The sequence below is a fragment of the Saccopteryx bilineata genome, chromosome 1 (genome assembly GCF_036850765.1).
Source record: "Saccopteryx bilineata isolate mSacBil1 chromosome 1, mSacBil1_pri_phased_curated, whole genome shotgun sequence".
In the NCBI taxonomy this organism is placed as follows: domain Eukaryota; kingdom Metazoa; phylum Chordata; class Mammalia; order Chiroptera; family Emballonuridae; genus Saccopteryx; species Saccopteryx bilineata.
In genome coordinates, this window is record NC_089490.1 from 333,312,851 (window position 1) to 333,340,059 (window position 27,209).

General features: G+C 44.7%; 2 protein-coding genes across 2 annotated transcripts in view; one reads left to right on the forward strand and one right to left on the reverse strand.

Moving 5' to 3' along the window:
* Positions 1–17,607, reverse strand: part of TMEM135 (transmembrane protein 135) — a 368,866-nt gene extending 351,259 nt beyond the window's left edge. The window contains exon 1 of the mRNA XM_066248597.1: positions 17,485–17,607. The gene's annotated coding sequence lies outside the window, so the exon portion shown is untranslated. The remainder of the gene's footprint in view (positions 1–17,484) is intronic.
* An 81-nt stretch (positions 17,608–17,688) lies between these two features.
* On the forward strand, positions 17,689–26,900 carry FZD4 (frizzled class receptor 4). Its single transcript, XM_066248598.1, has 2 exons — positions 17,689–18,407; positions 20,529–26,900. The coding sequence occupies exons 1-2, from the start codon at positions 18,123–18,125 to the stop codon at positions 21,855–21,857; spliced, it is 1,614 nt and encodes a 537-aa protein (XP_066104695.1). The 5' UTR covers positions 17,689–18,122; the 3' UTR covers positions 21,858–26,900.
* The last annotated feature ends 309 nt before the right edge of the window (positions 26,901–27,209 follow it).

Sequence of the window (27,209 nt, forward strand, 5' to 3'; positions counted from 1 at the left end):
TGTTTACAGTATAATGAGCTGACGACAGGTATAGGAAAGGCTAATCAGGACCTGGTATTTACTTTTCCCCCCAAAATACAAGAACCAGACTGTTTAATGCATTGTATAATAGCTGTGTCACCTTCCACTTTGGAACACTATCAAAGTGAGCTTTACCCTCCCTTCCTACTGACTATGGGCCAAACCACACCTCCAGTCCCTATCAGGACACAAGACACTGCACTCTACACGTACTATTCAGAATCTGGTGACTTCTAGCTGGAAGGTTCACTGGGGCCCTGCAGTCCAGCCTCTTATGTTATAAATGAAAATGAAGCCCAGTAAGGTAAAATGATTTGCCCAAATTTGTATGGTAAACTCATGGAATACCTAGATTTACATAACTTGTCCTTAGGGATCAGAAGAACTGGATTGAGGTCCTGGCTAGACCTAAATGACCTTTCAAAGACTATGTTTCCCATCAAAAAATTTTTTTCTATGGAATCTATTGGGGTGACACTGGTCAATAAAACCATACAGGTTTAGTTGGGCAATCAATTAAAGAAACTGGTCAAATTCCCAGTTTGGTGCTTTGTTGCTTTAAGTCATTCTTCTCCCTGGAATAACCTGCTGTAGGAAAAGGGTGCAATGCTCAAGTGTTGAAAAAAACAAACTGGAAGATGCAGTACCCCTCTGCCCTTACTTCCCCTCACCAACAATACAGTACAAAGTTCAAAAGAAGCTAACTCGAAAATGGTGAATGTTGGACTCAGGGACCTTTCCCGGAGTGGAACCCTGTGGTCAGATATTGGCCAGGGCAATTCTTGAACAACTTGGTTGCCATCCAAGTCTGTTTTCAGTGGAGAATAAAGTTCATGTTTTGGAGGCAGTATCCTTGACTTTTTTATCCTGTTATTCAAATATTTCTTAATACTCTTCGGCCTTTATACACTCAAGAGACCTTGAAGGAAAAGGATGTAGGACTCCAGCCTTTTTTCCTTCCTTTTGCTAATGAATAGATGTTTTCTTTTTTAATTCACTGGCCCTATCACCCCATTTTTTTTATACTTCAAATAGCCCTATAAGAAGGAGGTTAAATAGCAAATGAGAAATTGTAAGTTACCAAGTTCTGAGTTGAATTTAATACTATGAGTGCATTTGAACATGAAAAAAATCTAAGTTGAAATTTCAGCAAATACATACATACATAGGCACAAATTTGTTAAAATAACTGTGGGTGTTTCTGGTGCCACCTGTTGGTCATTCTGTGAGATTGAACTATATTCAGTATTGTTGTTCATGAAAATAAATATAAAATGAAATTTATGCGATAGCAGTCACAGTTTTGTATTTCAGCAAGCTGGCTGAATATTAAAATAGGGTGACTGTTGCTTTAACATTATCTTTAGTCACAGCTATCTGAAAATGTGGGACCCTTTTGCTCTGTGATTTTTGTCTTGGTTTGCTTACCAATTAAATGTGTAGGAAGGAATATATAATGAGGCATAATTTCTGCAATCTCTGAGATTAATGAATCAACATTCAGATTCAAGTGATTTCTGTGTCTTAGGATTCAGAACTGTCCAGATTCCTTTTATAGCCAGTGCACTAGGCAGTCTCTGGAGCTGTTGGGAGAGTTGGATAACACACTTCACAGTGAACCCCTTCTCTGGAGAAGAGCCCTTGACTGAGAGGAAGCTACCTTGACCAGGAGGCTATGTGCACATGCACACAGGCATGTGGCTTCCACAGTCAGTGGCCAATAACTAACTGTCCTGGGGGGAGGGTACAAAAGGCCATTCTTCCTCACCTTAAGGCAAGACTAACCCTGCGGTGCTCCAGCACTCCCCATGGGATCAAACAGAAGGTAGTCTCCAGCTGAAGCCAAAATCTTGTTCGGTCTAATGTTGTTTTTCTCATTCTTTTTCTCCTTGACAACCCTCAATGAGTCACTTAAACACAACTCATCTCAGGCTCTGCTTCTAAGGAGCCTGATCTAAGACAAGAACTAGCCCATGGGAAAGTGTATCTTCAGAATAAGGAAAGTCACGAGAGCAAAGCAACCCCTGAATATGAGGGTCTGTGAACATGGTTTCCCCAACATGCTTGAGAGGCAAGCGCTGGACAAAACAACTTTTCCCCGTAGGCAGCAAAGCCCAGACTGAAGGAGAGCAGGAGCAACACTACACTGCAGGACCAAAGGCCTGGGTGAGGACACAGAATAGATCCCTGCAATGGCACTATGCCTAAGTTTTCTCAGAAATGCAGTTAGCTTCAAAATAGTACATCCGTGCTGGCATTAGACCTAGTGCTCCCAGGGGCAATGAAAAATAACCTGGAACTGGAGGACTTGAGGCTTTACACATTTCTACCCCAGCTGGAGGAGCAAGGCCTTTTTAGCTTGTGCCAAAGGAGAACCCTGGGGAAAGGAAAACTTTGCCAGAGGACAATTTTGGAAATAGCATAATAATTGTTGGTTGATTTAATTGGGGTTTTGTTGTAGAAGTTCCAGCTGGTTCTCCAGAACTGGCAGTGCCAAGTAAGAAGATGGGAGCTTTGGGTCTAGTCAAGCCTGGGTTTGAATTCTTCTCTAACTTACAAACTCAGTTTCCTTATCTACAGAATGAGAATCATAATATTTACCTCCCAAAATTGTTGGGGGGCTGTGGTTCAGAAATAGTGTCAATTCAGCACGTGGTGTACACTAGTCAGTGAATAAAGGGTAGCTATTTTTCTGCACTCAAGCTGTAGCATCTACTGATCAGTCTAGCCTCTGTCACTAATAATGGCAATATTTTTGGCTAGCTCATTCATTCATTCATTCATTCACTCACTTGATTTGAACCCAAAGAGAAAAAGGATGCTCTTTAGTTAAAGCTCTATTGAGGACCCCCAAAAAGCTATTTTTATTTTTGTATTAATCCTCAGATTACTATGATCCTTGCTTGGTGAAAATCAATGGGAGGGTGGCATATAATGCAAGGCCATCCTATATGGTTGAGCAGATTGAACAGTATACAAAGGAACCCCACTGTAGGTAAGTGGGGCTAAAATATAGCCTTGCCTCTCTCACCTATAATAGCCATGAACCCCATGGTCAGTGTCTATAATAGAAGGGACAATTTTACTAATTCTCACAGAATGGGCTAGAAGCAGCCCTGACATCATGCGTGCTCTTTAGTCCAGGGTTATGGTCCCTCTTCTAAGCAGAGGGGACCATGAGTGAGGGCCTCCTATAGAGAATACTTAATCATCATGCTTTCTATACCTAACTTCTCCTACCTACACAATTAAGCCTGACAAAGGCATTTTAGGCCATAGTAATTAGCAAGCAGGGGCCTTCTCAAAATGTGATGCCAACTCAGATGTTTCTATATCAGTTCCTATATTAAGTATACATGTTCCTATATTGAGTATTATAATAATGATATGCAGAAAAGGTCTGAAAAATTACCAACAGCATTACATGGAGTCCTAGAGAGAAAATGTATTTCCTGAGCCATATACCTGACCTTCTAGATTTTGGAATCTCTAGAGGTTAAATCGGAGAACAGCTGTTGAGATAATATTAATCACTTCCTCACAGGCTTGTTAATCATAAAGAATGGTTTCTTGGTCAAGGGTTCCCTTCATTCACAAAGTTTACATGCGAGTCGTGGTTAAGTGTTGAATGTTCCTTAGAAAGACTCTTCCTCTTGGAAGAAGTTCAAAGACATAAACAGCCATAGGCTTCCTTTCCCTTGATAACCTCCTTCCACTCCACAGCCCATTCCCCCAACACACACACAATTATGTCTCATAGGGATTCTCCTTCTTTCAGCCTTTTCTGGTTCTAGTGTATAGAAGACTATATCCTCTGGCAGGCAGAGGTAGCTAGGTGATGGCCAGCTATTCTTATATTTCTAGGATCAATTTAGCATTTTCTATTGCTCTTCCTAGAGAACTGGGTTACCCAAGCCCTTCCAAGCAGCCTAATTTCATTCCTTCCAAGCAATCCTAATAATAGTCAGGGAATGTCTACTGATAGGCTAGTTAAGTTAATGATGCTTCCAATATAGCAGAGGCCTTAGATAATAATACTTCATATATAAGCACATCGTTCTCAACATAAGGTGGGCCAATCAAAGAACCAAATTGAGGTGTTCTATTACCAACAACTATACTATGAGATACACATCTAAAATTGTGTCAAGTTTACTTTGCCCAGTTCCTAGGTAATTACTTCCAACTGAGTATTAGTGAATAAGAAATCTATAAAAAGATATAATTCAAGACACATTCAACACCTGTTCAGCTAAAGATTAATTACATGTGGTCTCAATCTTCAAGAAACTCAATGTAGTAGAATGCCTATGGAAGCACTCTGTGACAAACAAAAGACTGAACTATTTAAAGGATTATCATTATTAAGGAGAGAATCTTGCTCTATAATTTAGATGCTGAAAACTAATATTTACTGACCATCATTAAATTTTCACAACAAGCCTACTGGCCTGAATGCTGGCTCAGTTATGATGCCTTCAGGTACAAGAATAGGAAACCCAACTAAAAGTGTCTTAAACAAGAAGAATGTATTATTATCTCCCCAAACCACAAGCCCAGACATAAGGAATACTGAGTTGATTAATTCAGTAGCTCAATCATATCTGCACAAACCTAAATTGTTTCTGTTTTCCATTCTCTCATTGTGCATGGGGTGGGGGGTGAGAAAGAGAAAGGAGAGAAAGAGATAAAGAAATAAAGAAAGAGAGAAAGATATTATTATGAGTTGGTATAGAAGCTAACCACAGAGTGAGTTGGCAAGCTGATGGTATAGTTCCAGTCTGAAGGCTGACAGTCTCAAGACCTAGAAAGAGCCAATAGTTCAGTTTAAATATGAAGGCAGGCCTGACCTGTGGTGGCGCAGTGGATAAAGCGTCAACTCGGAAATGCTAAGGTTGCCGGTTCAAAACCCTGGGCTTGCCTGGTCAAGGCACATATGGGAGTTGATGCTTCCTGCTCCTCCCCCTTCTCTCTCTCTCTCTCTCCCCTCTCTATAATGAATAAATAAAATATAAAAAAAAATGTTTAAATATGAAGGCAGGAAAAAAACCTCAATGTCCTAAGGCAGCAGATGGGAGGAATTTCCTCATTTCAAGGGAGTATCAAACTTTTTATTCTTTTTAGGCCTTCCACTGATTGGATGAGGCCCACTCACATTAGGGAGGCAATCTGCTATACTTGGTCTATTGATTTAAATGTTAAACTCATCCAAAAAATATCCTCCTAGACATAACCCAAAATAACACTTGACCAATCATCTGGGCACCCAGTGGCCCAGTCAGTTGGCACATAAAATTAACCATACATTCATCTTTAGCATTTGGCCTATGCTGTTGTAGCAAGAAGGCAGCAACAGTTTCAGTCATCACGTCTTCACACAACATCCAAAAGCTGAAGAGAAGGCTCATCTTAGGGAAAATGTCCAAAAAAATGAACTCTTCAAACCTACACCCCATTCACTCTTCATCTCTTGGCTAGAATTATGTCATATGCCCATTCCTAAATCAGTTACTTGCAAGGGGAAAGATCTGTCCCCATGTCCTAGGACTATGAAGGAGCTCATCTTTCTCTGAAGCATTTGACATTGATACATTCTTGTTAGAAAGGAAGATAGGTTTGGATTGGGCAAGGTGGGAAGGTAGGGGATGGGTATTGGATAAACAACTGACAGTATCTGCCATTATGTCTGTTATCCCCATTTTAAAGATATAGACACTGAAAGATAGAGTTGGTCAGCATCACAAAGCTAGTAAATTGTCAAGTTAGAATTTCCAGTCATATCGCTCTAGCTTAATTTGCTTGCTCTATCTGTAGGTATATTTATGTCTAGACCTAACTCCACCCTGTCTGTCACCTTGGGCAAGTACCTGAGTTTCTCCAAATCTTCTTTTTCGTTACTGATAAATAGACATAAAAATTGTCCTTACCTTTTAGGGTATCGTATTAACTTAGATAATGTATGTAAAGCACTTTAGCTATTATTTGCTGCCCTACCATAGTGTAAAGAGCCATATATTGTACAGTTCCAGAGTGCACTATTCACCAATATAAGATGAATTTGTGCCCAGGACATTCACCATAGTATCACCCTTACTAAGAGGCACAAAAGCCTAACCAGGCGGTGGCGCAGTGGATAGAGCGTCGGACTGGGATGCGGAAGACCCAGGTTTGAGACCCCGAGGTTGCTAGTTTGAATGTGGGCTCATCTGGTTTGAGCAAAAGCTCACCAGCTTGAGCCCAAAGCCGCTGGCTCGAGCAAGGGGTTACTCAGTCTGCTGGAGGCCCGCGGTCATGGTACATATGAGAAAGCAATCAATGAACAACTAAGGTGTTGCAACGTGCAACGAAAAACTAATGATTGATGCTTCTCATCTCTCTCTGTTCCTGTCTGTCTGTCCCTGTCTATCCCTCTCTCTGACTCCTCTCTATCTCTGTAAAAAAAAAAAAAATTAATTAAAGAGGCACAAAAAACGCCTCTAGAAAGAAGAGTGGAGAAATCTTGGATTGAAGCATCATAATACAGGCAAGTTTTAACTCAATGCCAAAACAAGCAGGCGAAGGACAACTAATAAAATTTTCCATGCCCAGTGGTAAGGACCTTCATATATGTATCTCTTTAATTCTCACAGAAGCCCTAGGGCAATAAAGAAATTCTGTGATTGCTTTTGTTTTTCCTGTAGAGAGTTACTATGGTGGGGCTTAATCCTAAGAAGGAAGCAGGCCCTGGCCGGTTGGCTCAGCGGTAGAGCGTCGGCCTAGCGTGCGGAGGACCCGGGTTCGATTCCCGGCCAGGGCACATAGGAGAAGCGCCCATTTGCTTCTCCACCCCTCCGCCGCGCTTTCCTCTCTGTCTCTCTCTTCCCCTCCCGCAGCCAAGGCTCCATTGGAGCAAAGATGGCCTGGGCGCTGGGGATGGCTCTGTGGCCTCTGCCTCAGGCGCTAGAGTGGCTCTGGTCGCAATATGGCGACGCCCAGGATGGGCAGAGCATCGCCCCCTGGGGGGCAGAGCACCGCCCCTGGTGGGCGTGCTGGGTGGATCCCGGTCGGGCGCATGCGGGAGTCTGTCTGACTGTCTCTCCCTGTTTCCAGCTTCAGAAAAATGAAAAAAAAAAAAAAAAAGAAGGAAAATTTCCTGATTTCTGTACTAGAAAAACATTGTCAATCAGTCAACACCCTTTCCTGGGGGCTCATTGTGTCCCTCATGTTCTAAGTGTCAAGGCTTCAGCATAATATATAGTAAATACTGATCTGTAATGTCAGAAGGCCTGGGTTCTTGTCTTGCTTCATGTGTAGCTAGCATTATCAAAGTGGAAAGTCAATTAACGTTTCCTTTTCTCTCTGTATCCACCAACATTTATCTGCAAATGAGGTACTGAGGTAGACTCTTTGGTCTCTAAGACTATCTTCCAGTTCTGACATTCCCTGAGCCATGTAACTCCTACTGCTCCAGCCTCATGGGGATGCTATAATTCAGACTTCATTAGTAAGGATGGCTTAGCTCACCACTAAAGAGAGGCTTAGACAGTAACAGAAGCAGAAATGAGAAAGCCATTTGATGCAGCTTTTCTGAAATACAGTATTTGGACAAGCAGGAAGGAGAAATAGAATGGCTAAGGTAGAAAAGGGATTGGCAGATGGGGCAGAGCTAGTATTGTTAGCACGTGAGTGGTGGTATTATTAAGAAAGGGCCTGGGCCCTGGCCGGTTGGCTCAGTGGTAAAGTGTCGGTCTGGCGTGCAGAAATCCCGGGTTCGATTCCCGGCCAGGGCACACAGGAGAAGCGCCCATCTGCTTCTCCACCCCTCCCCCTCTCCTTCCTCTCTGTCTCTCTCTTCCCCTCCTGCAGCGAGGCTCCATTGGAGCAAAGATGGCCCAGGCGCTGGGGATGGCTCCTTGGCCTCTGCCCCAGGCGCTAGAGTGGCTCTGGTCGCAACAGAGCGATGCCCCGGAGGGGCAGAGCATCGCCCCCTGGTGGGCAGAGCGTCGCTCCCTGGTGGGCGTGCCGGGTGGATCCCGGTCGGGCGCATGCGAGAGTCTGTCTGACTGTCTACCCCGTTTCCAGCTTCAGAAAAATAAAAAAAGAAAAAAAAAGAAAGGGCCTGGCTGGACAGAACAATCTATGACCTAGTTCCCTGTATATGTAATCCAAAACCTCAGATCTGACTCATGGGTCTATTGCTGTTTACCCATAACCTGGTTTCTGCAGCAATCCTGGTTTTCCAGGTAAGGAGGTTGAAGGAAGACACTGTGATGTTGTGGAAAGAGTCTTGGAGGAAGTATAAGGGATATCCAATTCTAACCCTGTTCTTCACAAACAATCTCCATCCCGTGAGTCTCAGCTGCTTTAAGTGGGGTTTTGCAGTAGATGATCTGGAAGGTTCTTTCCTGGTCTCTGGTAGTCTAACAAATGCTATCAGCATGTATCTGAAAATTGTTTTCTTTAAATATGTCCTTCTTTTCATTTTAGAGTAGAAATTAAACCCTAGTATGTATTCTTGAAAATCAAAGCGATAACGGGAAAAAAAATAAGGTAGGGAGGCTTAGTCAAATTCTTGAAACTGAAAAATTGAGCGCTATTGAGGGAAAATCGGATAAAAAATGCAGACATCTGGAAATTTCCAGGATTTGATAGATGAGTGGTCCTTCATGTCTGCCAGTTTAGGTAGCAATTTAGTTACCTTAGCAGTGCATACTATAAGGACTCAATAAACACATACCTGTTAACTGATCATCTGTACTCTAAAGAGTAAGCAAGGAACTAGCTGATTATCAGGTTCCTTCCAGTTCTAAAACCCTATGATGCACTTCACATACAGAGCACACTTGTGGGGACAATGGAACCAGCTACAGCAGGATGCATAATAGTCACAAGCACAGGCTGTGGGGTCAGGCCGACCTGTGTTGGAATATAAACTCTGCCATTTACTGTAGGACCTGAGTCAAGTTTCTTAATCTTTCGGGGATGCTGTTTCCTCAATGGCAAAATGGGGAGAATAACAGCAGGTACTATATAAACTTGTTCATTTAACAAATATTTACTGAGCACCTGCTAGGCACCAGAAATATGTTGTTGAATAAGATCGCTAAGATCCTGTCTTCATGGAGATTCTTTTCAGTTGGGAGAAAGGAAAAATTAACAAATAAGCAAGTACATAACCAAGACAGTTACAGACATCGGTGAATGTCATGGAAAAATAAAACAAGGCTAAGGCATGAGTGACTGGAGGGAAGACTGAGATATGAATGTTCAGGGAAGATCTCACAGAGAAAATGACATTTGTCAGGAAGAGCAGCTATGGGAAGAGGGGGACAGTGGTGGCATTCTCAGAGGATATGGCAAAGACCCTACAGCAGGAACCAGGTGGGCATGTTTTAGGAATAGCGGGAAGGTCAATGCAGCTGGCATGTGGTAAGTGAGGCAGAGAATGTTGGGTACTTGGGGTCAGATCTTACAGGACTGGGTAGGCTTGATAAGTTTTATTCCAACATCAATGGGAAACTACAGACAGGTTTTCAGCAGGAGAGGAATATGATCTGTGGAAGCTGATTTGAAAAGATCCCTCTGGTTGTTGTATAAAGACAGTTAATGAGCAATGATGGAAGCCTTGAGTCCTCCTAGGAAACAGTTGTCCGAGTGAGAACTAATGAGGGCTGGACAGTTGGTGGTGGCGGAGACAGGGAGAAGCAATTCAGATTTAGGATATATTCTGGAGGGCATGTGGATTAAAGGTAATCAATGTAAAACACCTGGCACAGGGCCTAACTAAAGGGGCTCAATTAAGTGCTTGCTATATGATCTGGTGTAGCAATCCCACAAGTCAGAGAGGAACCTGGCAAGTTTAAGCTACAGAAGCAGGTTAGCACACTAGTTCAACCACTCATCGCTTATGTGCCACTTGGGCAAGTCACATTTGAGACCTCAGTTTCCCCATTCATAAAATGCAGAGGGAACCCAATGAACTCTAAGGCAGGTGGTGTCAGAGCTAACATTCTGGGAATGTTTTTTATGGGCTGTATTCGTCAGGATTTGATCAGAGAAGCAGAGTCACTATGAATGAGGTGGAATAAAAAATTTATAACTGATTACATCTTACAAAACTGTGTAAGCCAGTGAAGTACTCTGTACAAAGCTTTGCCTCTGGAGGGACCTTGTGGCGCAATGGTAGCACATCTGACTCCAAAGCCTTGCCTCTGGGCCTGGTGTTGAACCTGAAGTCACTGTAGATTAGCCAGGTCTGAAATCAAGAAGGAAAGCTGAAGACAAAGTTTGGGAAGTCAAGGGCAAATTGGAACTAAAAGGGACAAACTGGATCCCATGTCTGTCTCTACCCACCTCTAATCTTGATGATGCAGGTGACCTGCAGATAGTGGTGGGATTCAGCTGGTTTGTACTGGTTCAGCAGAACTGATACCTAATTTTTTGAATTTGGCGAATCAGTTGTTAAAATGGCACTTGTAATCAAAGTTCTCTCTAAGGTGGACGTCTGGGCAGCTGCCCAATGTGGAAATCATAAATTTACATTCCTTACTCTTTTTTTTTTAATGTGCATCTGCACAATAGCGTATTCTAAGCGCCCATAGTAATGCTCATTCTGTCCACAGGTGAAAAAAAATTGACTGAAATATGCTTGTAATACTTACTTATTAATTTCATAAAACTCATTATACGTTTGACAAAATACAACATTTTAATTCCCTCGTGTTTGTTACTTCAGTAAACAGACATATAAGGTAAAGAGAAAAAGTGCCGGCCCTGGCCGGTTGGCTTAGCGGTAGAGCATCGGCCTGGCGTGCGGGGGACCCAGGTTCAATTCCCGGCCAGGGCACATAGGAGAGGCGCCCATTTGCTTCTCTACCCCCACCCCCTCCTTCCTCTCTGTCTCTCTCTTCCCCTCCCGCAGCCAAGGCTCCATTGGAGCAGAGATGGCCCGGGCGCTGGGGATGGCTCCTTGGCCTCTGCCCCAGGCACTAGAGTGGCTCTGGTCACGGAGGGGCAGAACGTCACCTCCTGGTGGGCAGAGCTTCGCCCCTGGTGGGCGTGCCGGGTGGATCCCGGTCGGGCGCATGCAGGAGTCTGTCTGACTGTCTCTCCCCGTTTCCAGCTTCAGAAAAGAAAAAAGAAAAAAAAAGAGAAAAAGTGCCAAACAACCAGGGGGTGACAACTTGTATTGTCAGGTATTATTTAATATTTATTTATTAATATTTTAAAACTCTTCCTTATAACATAATCCAGTTTTGTGTACCTCTTTTATTGTTCTTATTTAAGTATCAAATGCATGAAATAATCAACTACCTTACAGTATATCTTTTTTTATACATAAAACAGTCAGTAGGTCAGAGAATCAGTTGTTAACTTATTTGAATCCATCACTACTTGCATAAGCAAGAGTCCTGAGCCATGGAGCCACTGCAGTAACTGGCCCAGGGCTCAGAAAACTAGAGGAGGAAGCTGTGTAGGTCCTCTGCACACCAACAAGTGAGCCAGCAGAATAAGAGATAAGGTGTGTGAGATGCCGCTGTGCCTGGCACCCAACAGGGACTTTCTGAGCATAAAATGCTGTTTCACTCCGTCCTCCTCAGTCTACCAGGTTCTCTTGAGGCCAATTCCAATCTGCGATCATGTAGGGAAGGGAATTCTGGGGAATATAGCTCTACTGTAGCTAACTTGACACATAGCTACAATGTTCATTACTTGCCAGTTTGTCATTCATATATCCTTCTTTTAAACATAAATCACTTCTAAATAAAGACAATAGCAAAATCAGGCTTCCACTTAAGGTGACTCACTGCCCTTCATGCACCTGAAACATGCTCTCCTTCTCCCAAGAGGGGATCTAAAGTCCCTTATCCATCTTGGGTGATATCCATTCTTTTAAGAGTTGAGTCACACTCTTCTTTGATATTTTGTTATTTAATTCTGTCTGAATGTTACTGAATAACAAACTGATCTAGACCTATATATAGGCACTGCAATCGAACGAATGTTTGTTTCACCCCAAAATTCATATGTTAAAATCTTTTTTTAAAAAGTTCTTATTTATTGATTTTAGCAAGAAAGCAAATTTAGCAAATTTCCCAGTGAATAAGGTAGAAACTGCATGACTTTTAATGTTCTAGCTTTGGAAATCACCTCGTGTCACTTCCACTGTATTCTACCCTGAATGAAAAAGTCATAGCCCTCCAGGATTCAAGGGTAGGGAACATATCCTGCCTTTCATTGGAAAGAACATTGAAGAATTTGAGGCTATTTCTTAAAACTACCACCTGAAACTTTGTCTAGTCTAGTACATACTTACCCACAGCAGGTGGCTAGTTCACCCTTAGGTCATTTTTATTACTTTTCAACTGATAAGAGTGCTGCCTATAAGAATATTATTACAGATGCCTTCCTTTCCATGCCTCCCCAAGTCTCTGGGAAACAAGTCTCACACAACCCTCATAGCTAAGCTCACATTCCAACTTTTCTACAAACTTACCACTTACAGATGATCTTTTGATTTATAACTCATTGGCTTAACACCCCTGCTTGCCACCTGTCTGGTAGCATATACAATTCCCAGTTGCTTCAGCTGACAATAATTAAATGAGTGGCCAACAAGCCAATGAACAGTGACAAAAAAATGTCTTGGGTTGATTCATGAAGTAGAAAACAGGCTTTGAATCAAACAACAATTATGGCAAAGAATTTGTTCTACCTTAAAAGATTTAAGAATCAGTACAGTAAAATAAAAAAGGAAAATAAATTATTGGTAAACCATCCAAGTTCAGAGGAAAGCTTAAAGCCATCTTGTAGGAATGGCTGATAGAATAGACTTGGCCATCATTTTGGAACAAAATAGGTTGCAATCTGGTAGTCTCCTATACCCAACACAGAATGGAACTCTTTTTCTGAAGAATTACAGAGCTTATAGACTGAACCATTCATTATTTATTCAGCAAATATCTACTGAGTGCCTCCTATGGATCAGTTAGTATTTTTCTTCACTATTCAGGAGAACAATGGTGAAGACACAGCCCCTGACCTCAGAGAGTTGTGAAGACCAACCAACCAACCAATCAAACAAACAAAAACAAAACTCCCCAAACCAAACTTCAAATACAATGAGAGAGTTCAAGAAATAACACATAGCTTGCCTGACCAGGCGGTGGAGCAGTGGATAGAGCATTGGACTGGGATGTGGAGGACTCAGATTCGAGACCCCGAGGTTGCCAGCTTAAGCCCAAGGGCGCTGGCTCAAGCAAGGGATCACTTGGTCTGCTGTACCCCCCTCCCATCAAGGCACATGTGAGAACGCAATCAATGAACTAAGGAGCCGCAATGAAGAATTAATTGATGTTTCTCGTCTCTCTCCCTTCCTGTCTGTCTGTCCCTATCTGTCCCTTCTCTCTGACTGTGTCTCTGTCACAAAAAAAAAAAAAAAAAAAAAAGAAAAAGAAAAAGCATGTAGCTCTAAACAAGCTTGTTTCATCTCCTGTAATGTGACTGTAAGTTCCTTGAAGACAGGAACCATCTTTCATATGTCTGCATACCTCTCTGTACCCAGCTCAGTGACAAGTCCACAATAACCCATCACTAAAAATTTGCTAATGGCTTGACTGATAAGTTTTGAAATAAAATGAGGTTGTGGAGGTACAAAGTGCCTTTGCATTATGTTTCGCCTTCTGCAAACATTCTTGGTTGTCCATCTATATATTAAACCATGACCACCAACAAACAGAATGTCTTATGTACCATCTTATGCTTGGTAGAAGAAATAGGGCTCTGATTCCTTGACATGCGAGAGCTCCATGGTGAATGGATTCTTCTCTGCTGGTTAGTGGTGCAATGGATAAGAAGAAGGTTTGGTTCTGCCACTTAAAAGCTGTTGCTTAACTTCTTGGCACATTTGATTCCTCCACTTCAAACAAGATTAGTGCTTCCTTCCACTTTACTCAGTGCACATGTTTTTGTTTTATAGTTAGTTTGGGTGCTTGGGAAGATGTAGCACTTAGACTATCTATCAACCAGTGGGATGTGGATGGCTTCTCCCTATGCTTCTGTTTCTACAGTAAACTGCCAATCCTATGAGGTTTTAGTCCCAGCAAATTCCCCCCTCAAAAACTAAACAGGTTAATAATGAACCACTTTCTTGAATATTCTATCAAGACAGCTCTTTGTGAGTTCTAAATGTTCTGTCCTGATTCAGAGAAGCTGATTTCTTCATGAGTGGTTGGAATAAGACTTTTCTTGGAAGCTACTGAATATGGATTAGTTGGATTGTTTCACAGAAAATAAAAAGCAGGCTCTGGGGTGACTACTTCAGCACTTAATTGGGTTAGCAAAAACCTGCAAATGAGAGGTTTTCCTTGGGAAGGAAAAGATGTTTACAGCCCCCCCCACCCCAGCTCCCTAGGTGGTGGATTTTAACCTAAACTTTCAGTCTTTAAATGTAGCCTTTAATTTAGGAACCATTACAAGAATCTTTCAGAGCAGAAAATGTCAGGTTGAAAAATTAACACATCACAGGAGTTAATTAGAACCCAGCCTCTCATTAGATGCAAATGGAGAGCCCTCCAACTGCCCACCAGCTCCCTGAAGTCCTGTTTGTTGCAACTCCAAAGTGTGCTGCATGTGTCTTTATGACTCAGAGTGAATGAAGGAAGCTGCCCTGGCAGTCATGCCAAAGCCACCAGGGGCCCATGGCCTGCCCTTTAGGTTAATGGAAGGTCCTATTCATGTGTCCCTATCTTCTACTACTCTCCTAAATGCGCTGCATGTCACAGGGTGGATAGCCCTCTGCCTGGAAGTGTTTTCTGCAACAAAGACAAACATGTCATGCCTGTCACCAGGAGCAGACTGGCGACTATGTAAACCACTCTGTGAGAGGGAGGCTGAGGGGCTCCAGGCCATTCAGACTTAGCTCTAAGTTGTGGTCTTTGTTTTCTTTCCACATTCAGACTGAAATGTGATTCCTCTGGCTTTCTTTTTTGGAAAATACCTGTGATGAGTTCCATGCAGGGAAAGAAAAGCTGTTGACAGGAAAAGCTTCTGACAGGAAAGGGGCTTCTTCTTCAAGTGTTCTGAAAGGAGACTGTTGCTTCCAGCAAAATGAGGCAGGGATGCCAGGCCAGGTATAAGAGGCCCAGCACACAAAAGGGTCATCTTTAACTAGAGAGAAAACTGAGTGTCATGGGTTTCCTCTATGAGAGCATTACCATGCTCTGGGCCAGGTGGACATGCATCTGAGCTCTTCTCTGTCACCCACTGTGTGAACTTGGGCAAATTGTTAACCTCCAAGAACATGAGTTTCCTGTTGTGCAAATTAAAAGAGATAATATGTACGTGAAGCATGTATCCCTTAATCTGGCACAGAGTAAGGGTTCTATATGAGTTATTTGTTATTGATTTGATAATACTATTCCTTCATCCAATGCCAGTGATGTTCTTTCTCTCTGCCAGGCCCTGTGCAAGGGATAGCACCTGCTCCTTGACTTCATCGAGGTCATTGTTTAATAAACCACGGACATGTATCTTTAGCACAAAACAAACCCTCCTACCATTCCTTCAAGTGCCCTAGGAGAAGTGCCAACTACACACTAACTCTACTTGCTTTGTTGAGTAGCTCGGAATCCTGCAGAGCTACCTCTACGTTCAGTAACGGAATATTCTCTCTGTGCATTCCATCACATTGAGGTACAGTTGTGTGTTTATGCTTTGTCTCTTCCTGTGAGATCCTAGAGGGTGAAAACCATCTATTTGATTCATACATCTAATTATATATTCAACTCTGTAGGCCAATGGTCTCATGCATTACTCAGCACAGACATACAGAAGATATAGCTCTACTGCTGAGTATGTAGATTTATAACTGGGAAATTTTCTGGAGAAACAACCGTTTCCTATCTTTTAATGGCCTCCTTTGGTCCCTGGTTTGATTAATCCTTCATTTTCTATCACTATGGTTCTAGCCTCAGTTTCTTCATCTCTTTAAGAGGTCAATGGAGTCTCCTTCTCCAGGAGATGATGATGATGACTGGAGGCCATGCAGCTTCTATATGCCCAACACAGTTCTGGCACAGAGTCAAATACCAAAAATGTTGATTCTATTCTTTCTTTCAGCCGAGTCTATTTGCCAATATAAGAAAACTAAAAATACAATGCAGAATGAGCACTACACGAATGGTACATACATCCTTCCAACTTATATCCAGCCTCTGCCATATGCCAGACTTAGTTGAAATGGGAGGATACAAACAAGCAAAATGAAAATAAAAACTGGTCCCTGTCACCAACCCCAGGAAAACAGTGGCAAGTGTTGGATGAAAAGATCTCAAAAAGATTAGAAAGCTCTTTACCCAGATCCTCAGGCCTGGGCTGAGGGAAATGTCTTTGGCACCATGTTGAGCGCATGAGGCTGTCTCACAACAATAACCAAGGTATTTGGCACTTACTAGACACTGTGCCAGACACTGTGCTACGTGATTTACTGGAATTATCTTTTAACTCCTAGAACAGTTGTGTGGTGTAGACATGAACTTCCTCATTTCACAGATGGCCAATCTAAGGCTGAAAAGCGAAGTACCTTGACCACAGTAAAGCAACAAGTAAATGGTTTAGGAATCCACCTGCTGATGGGTTTCACTGGCCCTATAGGAAATATGGGAGTGATCTAGCACAAAGCTCCGTCGGGGGTGGACGGGAGGTAGGTGAGGAGGGCCGGGGAGGGCTGGAATGAGAGAGGGGTTTGAGTTGGATAGAAACACGGGTCTCGGGATCTCCAGGTCCCTATGCAGAAGCAGAATAATTTAGTAAGATGCAGGCTGCAGGGAGGGATACGTGGGAGGCTGGAGAAGGGGAGCCCGGGGGGTTGTGTGCTTCCTTGCCCACCGTCCCGCCCCTCCTCCTGTGCAGGTCGAGCCTCTCCCCTCCCGCCTTCTCACCCTCCCAACCTTATTTAGAAACCGTGTCCCGGAGACAGGAAGGGCGGCGGGCCGAGAAGCACGGAGCGTCCTGGCCTCATTTCCTTTCGAATCCCCCTGTGGAATTTCATTTCATACGGTGAGGAAATCGGAGCGCGAGACCGTCGGCTGGCTCCGGGCTCCTCCCCCACTCGCGGCTGCAGGCAGGCGGCTCCGGGCGCTAGCCGCAGAGCCTGGGGGCGGGGAGAGGGGGCCGGGCTCCAACCCGGGCAAGTTAGGAGTGGAAATAGCTGTGAGCTCGGGCGGTACCAGGCACCATGCTAAGCGTTTTACGCATGATCTCTAATCCTCCCAAGTCTTTTTACGGATGAGGAAAACGACGCTGAGAGGTTGAGCAATTTGCTCAAGGTCACACAGCCAGAATTTAAAGCCACTGTCTTTGTAAATCCAAATCCCGTGTTCTTTGTATACGTTTCTCTGCCTGATGGGAAGGTAGCCGCGGGCTGAGGTGACAGCTGGAAGAAGTAAAGGAACGGCAGACGACCCAGCTGGGAACACTTCTCACCTGGCACAGAAGGGGGCAGGCTGGCCCGGCGAGAGAGACCGGCTCCATCCCCGCCTGGCCCCAGAACATCGCGGACCCGGTGGGAGGAAAGTTAGAGCCGTGAAGCGGCGCGGGGCGCTCTGGGGAGGGAGTGAGGGAGGGAGGGACCGCGGGAGGGACCGCAAAGGGCGGCCGGCGGGCGGGGCCGACCACTCAGGCAGCAGAACGGTCCCGCCCCTCGCTGCCCACGGCGCCCGGCCATTGGAGAGGCGTGCTGTCTGTCCCGCCCCGCCACCGCCCAGCGATCCTCTAGCGCCCGGGAGGGCTTGGGCAGTTGAGAGCCGCGCGACGCTGGGTGCAGGCGGACTTCGCAGAGACCCCGAGTGGACGCGGCTGGCGCTGGGTTGGGGGCTCGCCTCCTGCAGCCATGACCCTAGCAGTACGTTTCCCGTCCTCGGCCCCGGGAGTCTAATATCTCACACAGTTGCGCGCAGCTGCTGGAGAGCCGACTGCTGCACCCTCGTCGCCCTTGGTGCCTTATCACACTCCCTGTCCGGGAGCTGGGAGCAGCGCGGGCAGCCGGCGACCCCCGTGCAAACTGGGGGTGTCTGCTGGAGCAGCCCCTGCCGCCGCCGCCGCTGCTGCTCCCGGCTCTGGCCATGGCCTGGAGGGGCGCAGGGCCGAGCGTCCTGGGGGCGCCCGGAGGCTTCGATCTCAATCTGCGGTTGCTGTTGGTGTTGCTGCTGCTCTTCGAGCCGGCTTGGGGATTCGGGGACGAGGAAGAGCGGCGCTGCGACCCCATCCGCATCTCTATGTGCCAGAACCTGGGCTACAACGTGACCAAGATGCCCAACCTTGTGGGGCATGAGCTGCAAACGGACGCTGAGCTGCAGCTGACAACTTTCACGCCGCTCATCCAGTACGGCTGCTCCAGCCAGCTGCAGGTGGGCACCCCCACCCCGGCGGGACCCTTGGGCAGGGACGCCCCAAACTAATTCTGTGGAACCCTTACCAAGTCGAGACTCCTGCCTGCTTCCTAGGCTGAAGGGTGTAACTATCCTGAAAAAGTGATTTCCATCCCCACCCCCACTTTTCTGTCCCTTCTCAGGGACTGGAAGCCAAAATGTTGTGTAAGTCATCTGGCCTGCGAAAGAACCCACTCTTACACCCCGCCCTTCCGTTTTTCTCCCCTGCCCACCGGTGTCTGGCCAAGCCCCTAACCCCAGTGGAGCTGAGGGTTATCTTTGCCAAGGATTCTGGCCGCCGCTGCTCAGTGGGCGAGTCCCCGGCAGGGCAGCCAGCTGCAGCTAAGACTTGGAAGGAGAGAGATAAGGAGCTGGGAACTTCTCCCTCACCGACCTCATTTCTCCCCCATACTTTCGGGTGGTTTATTAAATGAAACACCACGGCACCGTTTAATGCGGAATGGCCCCTGGTGGTGTTGCTTGCCTGATTTTAGAGGTCATGCAGGAAGGAATGGTTGAATCGGCTTGAGTTCGTTCTTATCCTCAGGGTTGAAAGCAGGTTTAGTACTTGGAGAGGGAGAATGCACAGCTTGGGGAAAAGGTGATGGTATGGCTAAGCTCCGAGAAGGTAGTGTGTATACTGGAAGGTGATTGTTGTCGTTTTTGCAGTCATTAAAAAATTTAAAGCTTATGTAATGATACAGAAAATGTTCATCCTGCAGAAGGAATGGAAAAAAGAATTTGCATACACTAGGTGATTACAATCTTACAAAAACAACCAATTCATTGCAAAAGAAAAAGAATTGAAAGGAAATTTTAAAGAGTGTTAACACTGGTTGTTTTGTTCAGTGTGACTCTGAGTGGTTTTTGAAAATTTAGAAAAGAGTCAAATCTGGAAAAAATAGAGGCTAGTTGTCCAGGCTAAAAGCTTTAGAAATCTGTGGTTTGGGTTGTAACTTCTGAGAGATAAGAAACCAGCAGGCAGCTTACTTACTAGGTGCGTGTGTTTATATAGGTCATTTTAAAAGTTGAATTGTGGTTTCAGAAAGATGGTTGGGATTAGACCCGTTGCTGGTGAAATGTCCCTTTGGAGGTTTCAGAACTTCAGAACTAGGTTATAAAAGCTTAAAAAAAAAATGATCCTCTAGCTCTCGGTTTGGAAACAGCACATATTCTGACATCAGTGGCAATTTTGTTGGAGAAACAGCTTTTGCAGGGATATATATTTTTAATTACATGTATCCTGGGGAAGCAGCCAAGCTGTTTTGAAGGACAGGACTGGATCCCTTTACATGCTGGAAAATAGTTACTTGTAACTCTAGACTTCATAGACAACATCTGTAAGGAGCCAAGCAGACTGTTTATCAATGCTGGAGGAATTGAGGACAGCAACTGCACTCTCTCCTGCTGGTATTGCAGTGTCAGGGAACTTAACATTTATATTTTCCTATTGTGCTTCATTATTATTCAGTGTGGAAACCTGGCCAAATAAATCCCCATGACTGGAGACCTCAACCTGCATCTCATTGTTGGGTCTAACAGTAACTTAATTAGGACACTTTCTGTTTCAATGAGACTGATTAAAAAATGATTTGGGGGGGGGATAAAGTTGAGAAAAGAGAGACTATTAACAGGAGGAAAGCTGGATCTACTCTTTTTTTTAACTTTTCTTTTTATGGGGATACAGAAATGGGAATGAAAATAAATCACCCAGCACCAAAATGATTGAGTCATTTGATTAGTCTGTCCAGCTCTTTCAAATAGTAGCTGAGAGGGGAGGGAGACTAAAAGTCAGTCTTTTAAGGTTTATTTTCTTAAGTGTTGTACCAAAAGGGATTATATAATTCTTTGGGTTCTTTTCATACATGTATTTATTTATGTTCTCCTGGAAAGGATTACTAGAACCAAAATAAGAAAAGTGTAAGTGATGGATAGTCAGGCATCCTTGTTTGAGGTCAGCATAAATGGTCGGACTCCCTATAGGCAGGTTTAAAAGTAGTTATGTACTTTGCCTGGAAGTGGTCACAACTCCGCTTACTGTAAGCATTTGGTCATATTTCCAACTCACTGTTTTCTTTGTTCATTTCACTACTTTTCCAGTTCTTCCTTTGTTCCGTGTATGTGCCAATGTGCACAGAGAAGATTAACATCCCCATCGGCCCATGCGGCGGCATGTGTCTTTCAGTCAAGAGACGCTGTGAACCTGTCCTGAAGGAATTTGGATTTGCATGGCCGGAGAGCCTGAACTGTAGTAAATTCCCACCACAGAATGACCACAACCACATGTGCATGGAAGGGCCAGGTGATGAGGAGGTGCCGTTACCGCACAAAACCCCCATCCAGCCTGGGGAAGAGTGCCATTCCGTGGGAACCAATTCCGATCAGTACATCTGGGCGAAAAGGAGCCTGAACTGCGTTCTCAAGTGTGGCTATGATGCTGGCTTATACAGCCGCTCGGCCAAGGAGTTCACTGATATCTGGATGGCCGTGTGGGCCAGCCTATGCTTCAGCTCCACCGCCTTCACAGTGCTGACCTTCCTGATAGATTCTTCCAGGTTTTCCTATCCTGAGCGCCCCATCATATTTCTCAGTATGTGCTATAATATTTATAGCATTGCTTATATTGTCAGGCTGACTGTAGGCCGGGAAAGGATATCCTGCGATTTTGAAGAGGCAGCAGAACCCGTTCTCATCCAAGAAGGACTTAAGAACACAGGATGTGCAATCATTTTCTTGCTGATGTACTTTTTTGGAATGGCCAGTTCCATCTGGTGGGTTATTCTGACACTTACTTGGTTTTTGGCAGCTGGACTCAAATGGGGTCATGAAGCCATTGAAATGCACAGCTCTTATTTCCACATTGCTGCCTGGGCCATCCCCGCGGTGAAAACTATTGTCATCTTGATTATGAGACTGGTGGATGCAGATGAACTCACTGGCCTGTGCTACGTTGGGAACCAAAACCTTGATGCCCTCACGGGCTTTGTGGTGGCTCCCCTCTTCACTTACTTGGTAATCGGAACTTTGTTCATTGCTGCAGGTTTGGTGGCCTTGTTCAAGATTCGGTCAAATCTTCAAAAGGATGGGACAAAGACAGACAAGTTGGAAAGGTTGATGGTCAAGATTGGGGTCTTCTCAGTCCTGTACACAGTTCCTGCCACCTGTGTGATTGCCTGTTATTTCTATGAAATCTCCAACTGGGCGCTTTTCCGGTATTCTGCAGATGACTCCAATATGGCAGTTGAAATGTTGAAAATTTTTATGTCTTTGCTGGTAGGCATCACTTCAGGCATGTGGATTTGGTCTGCCAAAACTCTTCACACATGGCAGAAGTGTTCCAACAGATTGGTGAATTCTGGGAAGGTAAAGAGAGAAAAAAGAGGGAATGGTTGGGTAAAGCCCGGGAAAGGCAATGAAACTGTGGTATAAAGCTAGCCCGCCTTTACGCTTCCCAAATTTTGAAGAGGGAAATGCCAGCATTTTGGTGCAGATGCTACTAAAAGTTTCATGCAGTGAATCTCAGTTTGAACAAACTAGCCACCCCAAAGTGACCCCATAACCCACCATCCTCTCCCCAGCATCATAAAAGTAATGATTTTGCTGCAGACTTCGGAGTAATCCAAAATGCAAAAGCCAGTTACAGGCTTTCAAAGCTGTGAAAAATCATAATATCGATCACTTTAGCAGGTTGCCACATGGAGCCTTGGAGGTCCTGCCTAGATTCCAGGGCGTCTGGGGCGATGCTGCTTTCCCGAGGGGTGGGAGTTGAGCTGTAAGTAGGTAACTTACAGGAGAAAGATTAACTTTTTTTTTTAAAACTCTTTAAAATTTAAAATACTAACTGGGTCTTTCAGATAGCAAAGCAATCTATAAACACTGGAAATGCTGGGTTCAGAGATGTGTTACAAGAGTTTTATAGTTTGGCTGATCTAACATAAACATTTTCTGTGGTGCATTGTCTGCTGTTTAGAACTTGTGGATTGCTCTCCCAAGAGGTGGTGTCAGAATCTTTCAGTGCCTTTGTCATAAAACAGAATTGTTTGAACAAACAAAAGTACTGTACAAACACACATAAGGTATCCAGTGGATTTTTCTTTTCTCTCTTCCTCTTAAATTTCAATGTGTCTATTCGAGGCTGCTGCTGTTTTTTTCATGTTACATTAATAACTCAAAATAGGTATTTTTATAAGAATTTTTGAACTACAGCATGCCTATTGAGGGGGAAAGGAAGGGTGATTCACTTTCTGACAATCACTTAATTCAGAGGAAAATGAGATTTACCAAGTCGACTTACCTTACCGACCCCAGAGACCTATTGCATTGAGCAATGAGGACTTAATATATTTTACTTTGTGTGATTGCATCTATGCAGACGCCAGTCTGGAAGAACTAAAATGTTAAGTTTCTTGGCAACTTTGCATTCACACAGATTAACTGTAATTTGTGTGTGTCAATTACAATTAAAAGCACATTCTTGGACCATGACATAATAGTATACTCAACTGACTTTCAAACTGTGGTCAACTTGCATTCTCAGAATGATAGTGCCTTTTTTCTTCTTTCTTTTAACATAAGAATGTTATCAGAAGAGTCTGGTCTACTTACCACAGTGGAGACTTTCAATTTTGTAGAGGGAACTAAGGACAGCTAATCCAACTACTTGGTGCATAATTGTTTCCCAGTAATTGGCAAAGGCTCCTTATAAGATTTCATTGGAGGCAGTGTGGCCTGGAGTATTTATATGGTGCTTAATGAATCTCTAGAATGCCAGCCAGAAGCTGATTGGTTTGTAGGGAATAAAGTGTAGACCATATGAAATGAACTGCAAACTCTAACAGCACAGGTCTTAATTGCCTTTTGTGGAGGTATCCAAAGCTTTTAAAATTTATGCTTTATGTTCCTTACAAGGGGGTACCCCCTAGCAGCCTCTCAAAAGTTGCAGTTCTTTTAAAACTGTGACGCCTTTCTCTTAACCCGCCTTAGGCCTTCTAATCACCAGATCTCTGGGACAAATTGTTGACATTGTCACAGGTTGCTCTCCTTGTAACTTTTACCTGTTTCTGCTTTAACAACTCCTTTGCAATAACTCATTTATTTATTTATCCATACCCCCCTTTTTTAAATTTTATCAATTTTTTTTTAATGGAAAACATCTCCAGAGACTCAAAATTCCAAATAGGTGAAATAGGTGGTCAAATTCTAGAAATGCACATGACTTTTTGTTTGAGGTTTATGCCCATGATTTGACATTTTCCTTCCTTTTTGTATGGTTCTTGAGCTGAGATGAAGATGCATGTAAGATCTGTTGCAGGTTCTGGAAGGAAAAATCTTGGCGCTTTGTAGATAGTCACTAAGTGGGCAAATGGGGTCCCCTGCTCTGTGTGTCGAGCCTGAGTACCTTGGCTGGCCTCCGGGGTCAGGGCTTCAGGAGCATGAGAAAGGATCCTCAGAAGGACCAGTTGAACTCCATCTGAGACTGCATTGCCTATGAAATGTACAATGTGAACTCCCGGTGCTGCTTGCAGACAATTCCCATAGCTGGCCAGAGCCCAGAGCATGCACCCGGGAGCAGAGCCTGCCCTTACTCACGCTCCTGCTCTAGTGTCCTGGGAGTTGTGCACAGGCTCTGGCCCAGGCAAGGGAAGGACCGTGCAGCTGGGCACTGACCTTGCTTGTTAGTGTGCTGGGGTTTGTAATGCAATTTTCTTTGTAATGTTTTGGTGATTGTGTGACCGAGGTAGCACCCAGCAGAGAGCCAGGCACAGAGTAGGTGCTCCATATTTGTGAATGATGAAATAATAATAATAACAATAAGAGTACTTGAGTGAACCAGGACACTGAGTTCTGGTGCTGGTGCCCTGGCAACTTTTTGGGTTTTAACATGTCTCTACAACAAATCTCTTGCCTTCTCAGGGGGAAGTGTATTTGATCAGAAGTGGCTGTGAGTGTGGGCTGGCTTAGTAGCCTTAGCAATGTCCCACGGTTATGGGCTTTTCCTTTCACATTCCAGACGAGGGAGAGTGTTTATGGTTTCAGGAAAGGAGGTTGTGGCTGAGGAGTCAGTTACCAATTACCCTGAAGTGACTCCATCACCTCTTAAGTTGTTTTTTGTTTTTGGTTTTTTTAAAGGTCAATTATCAGCACATTGCTTGAGTGGCAACTGTGTGTAAAGCCCTGTGTCGGGCACTGTAGGGGCTGTGACGGAGGTTAAGCTCCGTCCTCACTGACAGACCGGCATGCTCCTGGCTCTGCTGAACTTGGCTGTTGGTTTTCCGAAGGTGCGGGTGTCCCTGAATTGCCATCTCTTTTACTCTCTCCATCCCCTAAACCTCCTCCTGGGTCTTTCTACCTTCAACACATCTCTGAACCTTTCCCAGAATTCCCTGCAAATCAGTGACAGGGGTTCTGACAGAAACATCAGCTCTGTTTCACAGTGGTCTGTGGAAATCCCCTAGGAAGACTATGAAAGTTGGCTGTAAGGACGTGTGCTCCCCCATCTAATGTGGCTTTAGGGACAGACCATTCAGGACTTGGGGTGGTCCATGTCACTTGTACATGCAAATTTGTGGATAATATCTTGCTAGGAAAAAAGTTAGGGTTGTTTTTTATCTCTCTCTGAAGTCTAGCAGAAGTAGGTATTCTTGTAGCTTCTGACACAATGGCGTGGCCTTTAGGGATTTCATTCAGCAGAGCCCAAGGGCATCTCTGTCCAGCTCCCTCGCCAGCAGCCTCTTTTCTCCTCCTTCATTATGGCCTCATCTCAGGGCAGAGACATGGGGTCTGGTGGAACTGGCCAGAACCATCTGGTTGAGCTGCTTGGTTGATTCATATCCTTTTTCCTCTATGGAGACCTGTTTCCTGATCTCTGAAACTGCTTCTGAGCTGGCAGCCTGCTCAGGGACCTGTAACCAGAGAAAGGGTGACTCTCTTTACCTCCTTGAGATGCTCTCTGACTTTCCCGGTCGGTCCCTCTCCTGCATCCCCCAAACCCGGATTGCAGGAAGCTTCTGTATCCAGTTCTGAACTCGGACTTTACCCGCACCCCCTTTCTGTCCTCTCTGGCCGCCCTCAGCTTCCTGGCCACTGAATGCAGTGCTCACTGTGTTGGGACCCGAGGACACAAAAAGCAGCTCAGCCCTGGAGGGCACACTCAATTGAAAAAGGGGTTTCACCAGGATGGCGCACCTTTGGCTTCTGGTGAGGTGATCTGAGCAGCAGTTAGAGATGACAGCCACAGAGAGCACAGACTCTCGAAGCACCTCCCCTCCCCCAGTCGATCTATATCCTGAATTTCACTCTGTGATGGGAGAGCTTGGAGACAGTTACTGTTTCGGCCAATTCTGTTGAGTCACTGGACTGACAGTTCTTTTTCTCCTTTATTGTATTTGGGTCAGAGTCCCCAGCTGGGTTTGTATCATGTCTGGCAAAGGACCCAGGTTATCATTTTTCCTCTGGGCCTAGATCATAGATCTTCGAAACTTCTAGGAGAGCATTTGCTCCTACCTAGGATCAGATACTGGAGGCTTAAATAATGTATTTTGCTTCACTGTGGCCTGGTCAGAGCTTGCTGCTGCTGCCTCTTGCCACGCTCATGTGCAGTAATGGCCTGCTGGACGTTACCAAGAAAGATGTGAGCCATGGATCCCGCCACAGGCCTTATGTCCCTTGGTTAGCCCAGCTGCCCTATAGTAGCTTGTTTCTGTTTCTGATTTACCAATTTCCCTTCTTCTTTGCACCAGCAAATTCTCAGTATTCACCCAGGCAATTTGTAGGGGTCCTGTATGAACCTTGTCAAGCTTTTGTAGCTCCCTGATCCCATGTGACATTCAGTACATGACCACTACCATCCCAGAGGCTTCCGAGAAGACGGGAGACAGCAGCGTTCCCCCCGTGACGGCTGCGGCCATCTTCTCTCCTGGGTGAGCGCCAGTCCACACCCGCTGATGGGCTCTGGCCCTGACTTGGCTGTGGGCTTTGGGAGGGGCAGGCTGCTCTCTAGGTCTCTCACCATGGGGCATCTTGGTGGTTCTGAATTTTTTTTCTACCTCACAGTGATGTTATAAGACTTTAAAAGGTCTGAGAAGGAAGGCCCCTTGCACTCTTTGTAGGAAAGGAGGAGTAAGTACCAGCTGTGATCTGTGAAAAGGTGAAATATGACTCAACCTGCTCATGCCACGGTCGAGCTAGTGCTGTGGCCTCTTCCTGGGATCCCGTGCCATCCTGCTCCAGCCGCCGTGAGGCCAACCTGGAGACTTTCAGATGTTTGACAGAGGTACCAGGCACACCCCAGCCACACGTGCCCTGAACGAATTGCTCAACATCAAAGGAAATGGACCCTGCTTTTGAGGATGTACAAATGTATGTCTGCATTGATGTCTGTACTGTAAATTTCTAATTTATCGCTGTACAAAAAAATAAATAAACTTTGCTATTTAATTTTTGTATTAAAGGAAAATAAACTTTTGTTTATTACCTTGTGTGTGATTGCCCTTGGGAAGCACGCATACCCAGCAATGGGAAATAGGAATTCAATTTACAGGGCAGATTGAGGGCCTCTTTCTGAGAGCCTCTTTGTTTCTTTTTGCTGGTTCTGTTTTCCCCCTCTGGAATTGCTCCTGGGTCAGAAACCCCCAAGGTCCAAGGTCAACAGAACAACAGAATTTATCACTACTGTGGTCATCACTAACACTCAGGTGGTCACATGATGCTTTGGATTTAACTATAGTTCTCATGCTGTCATTCCATGACACCTCTTCTTGGCATTTTCAGTATGTGTGGAAA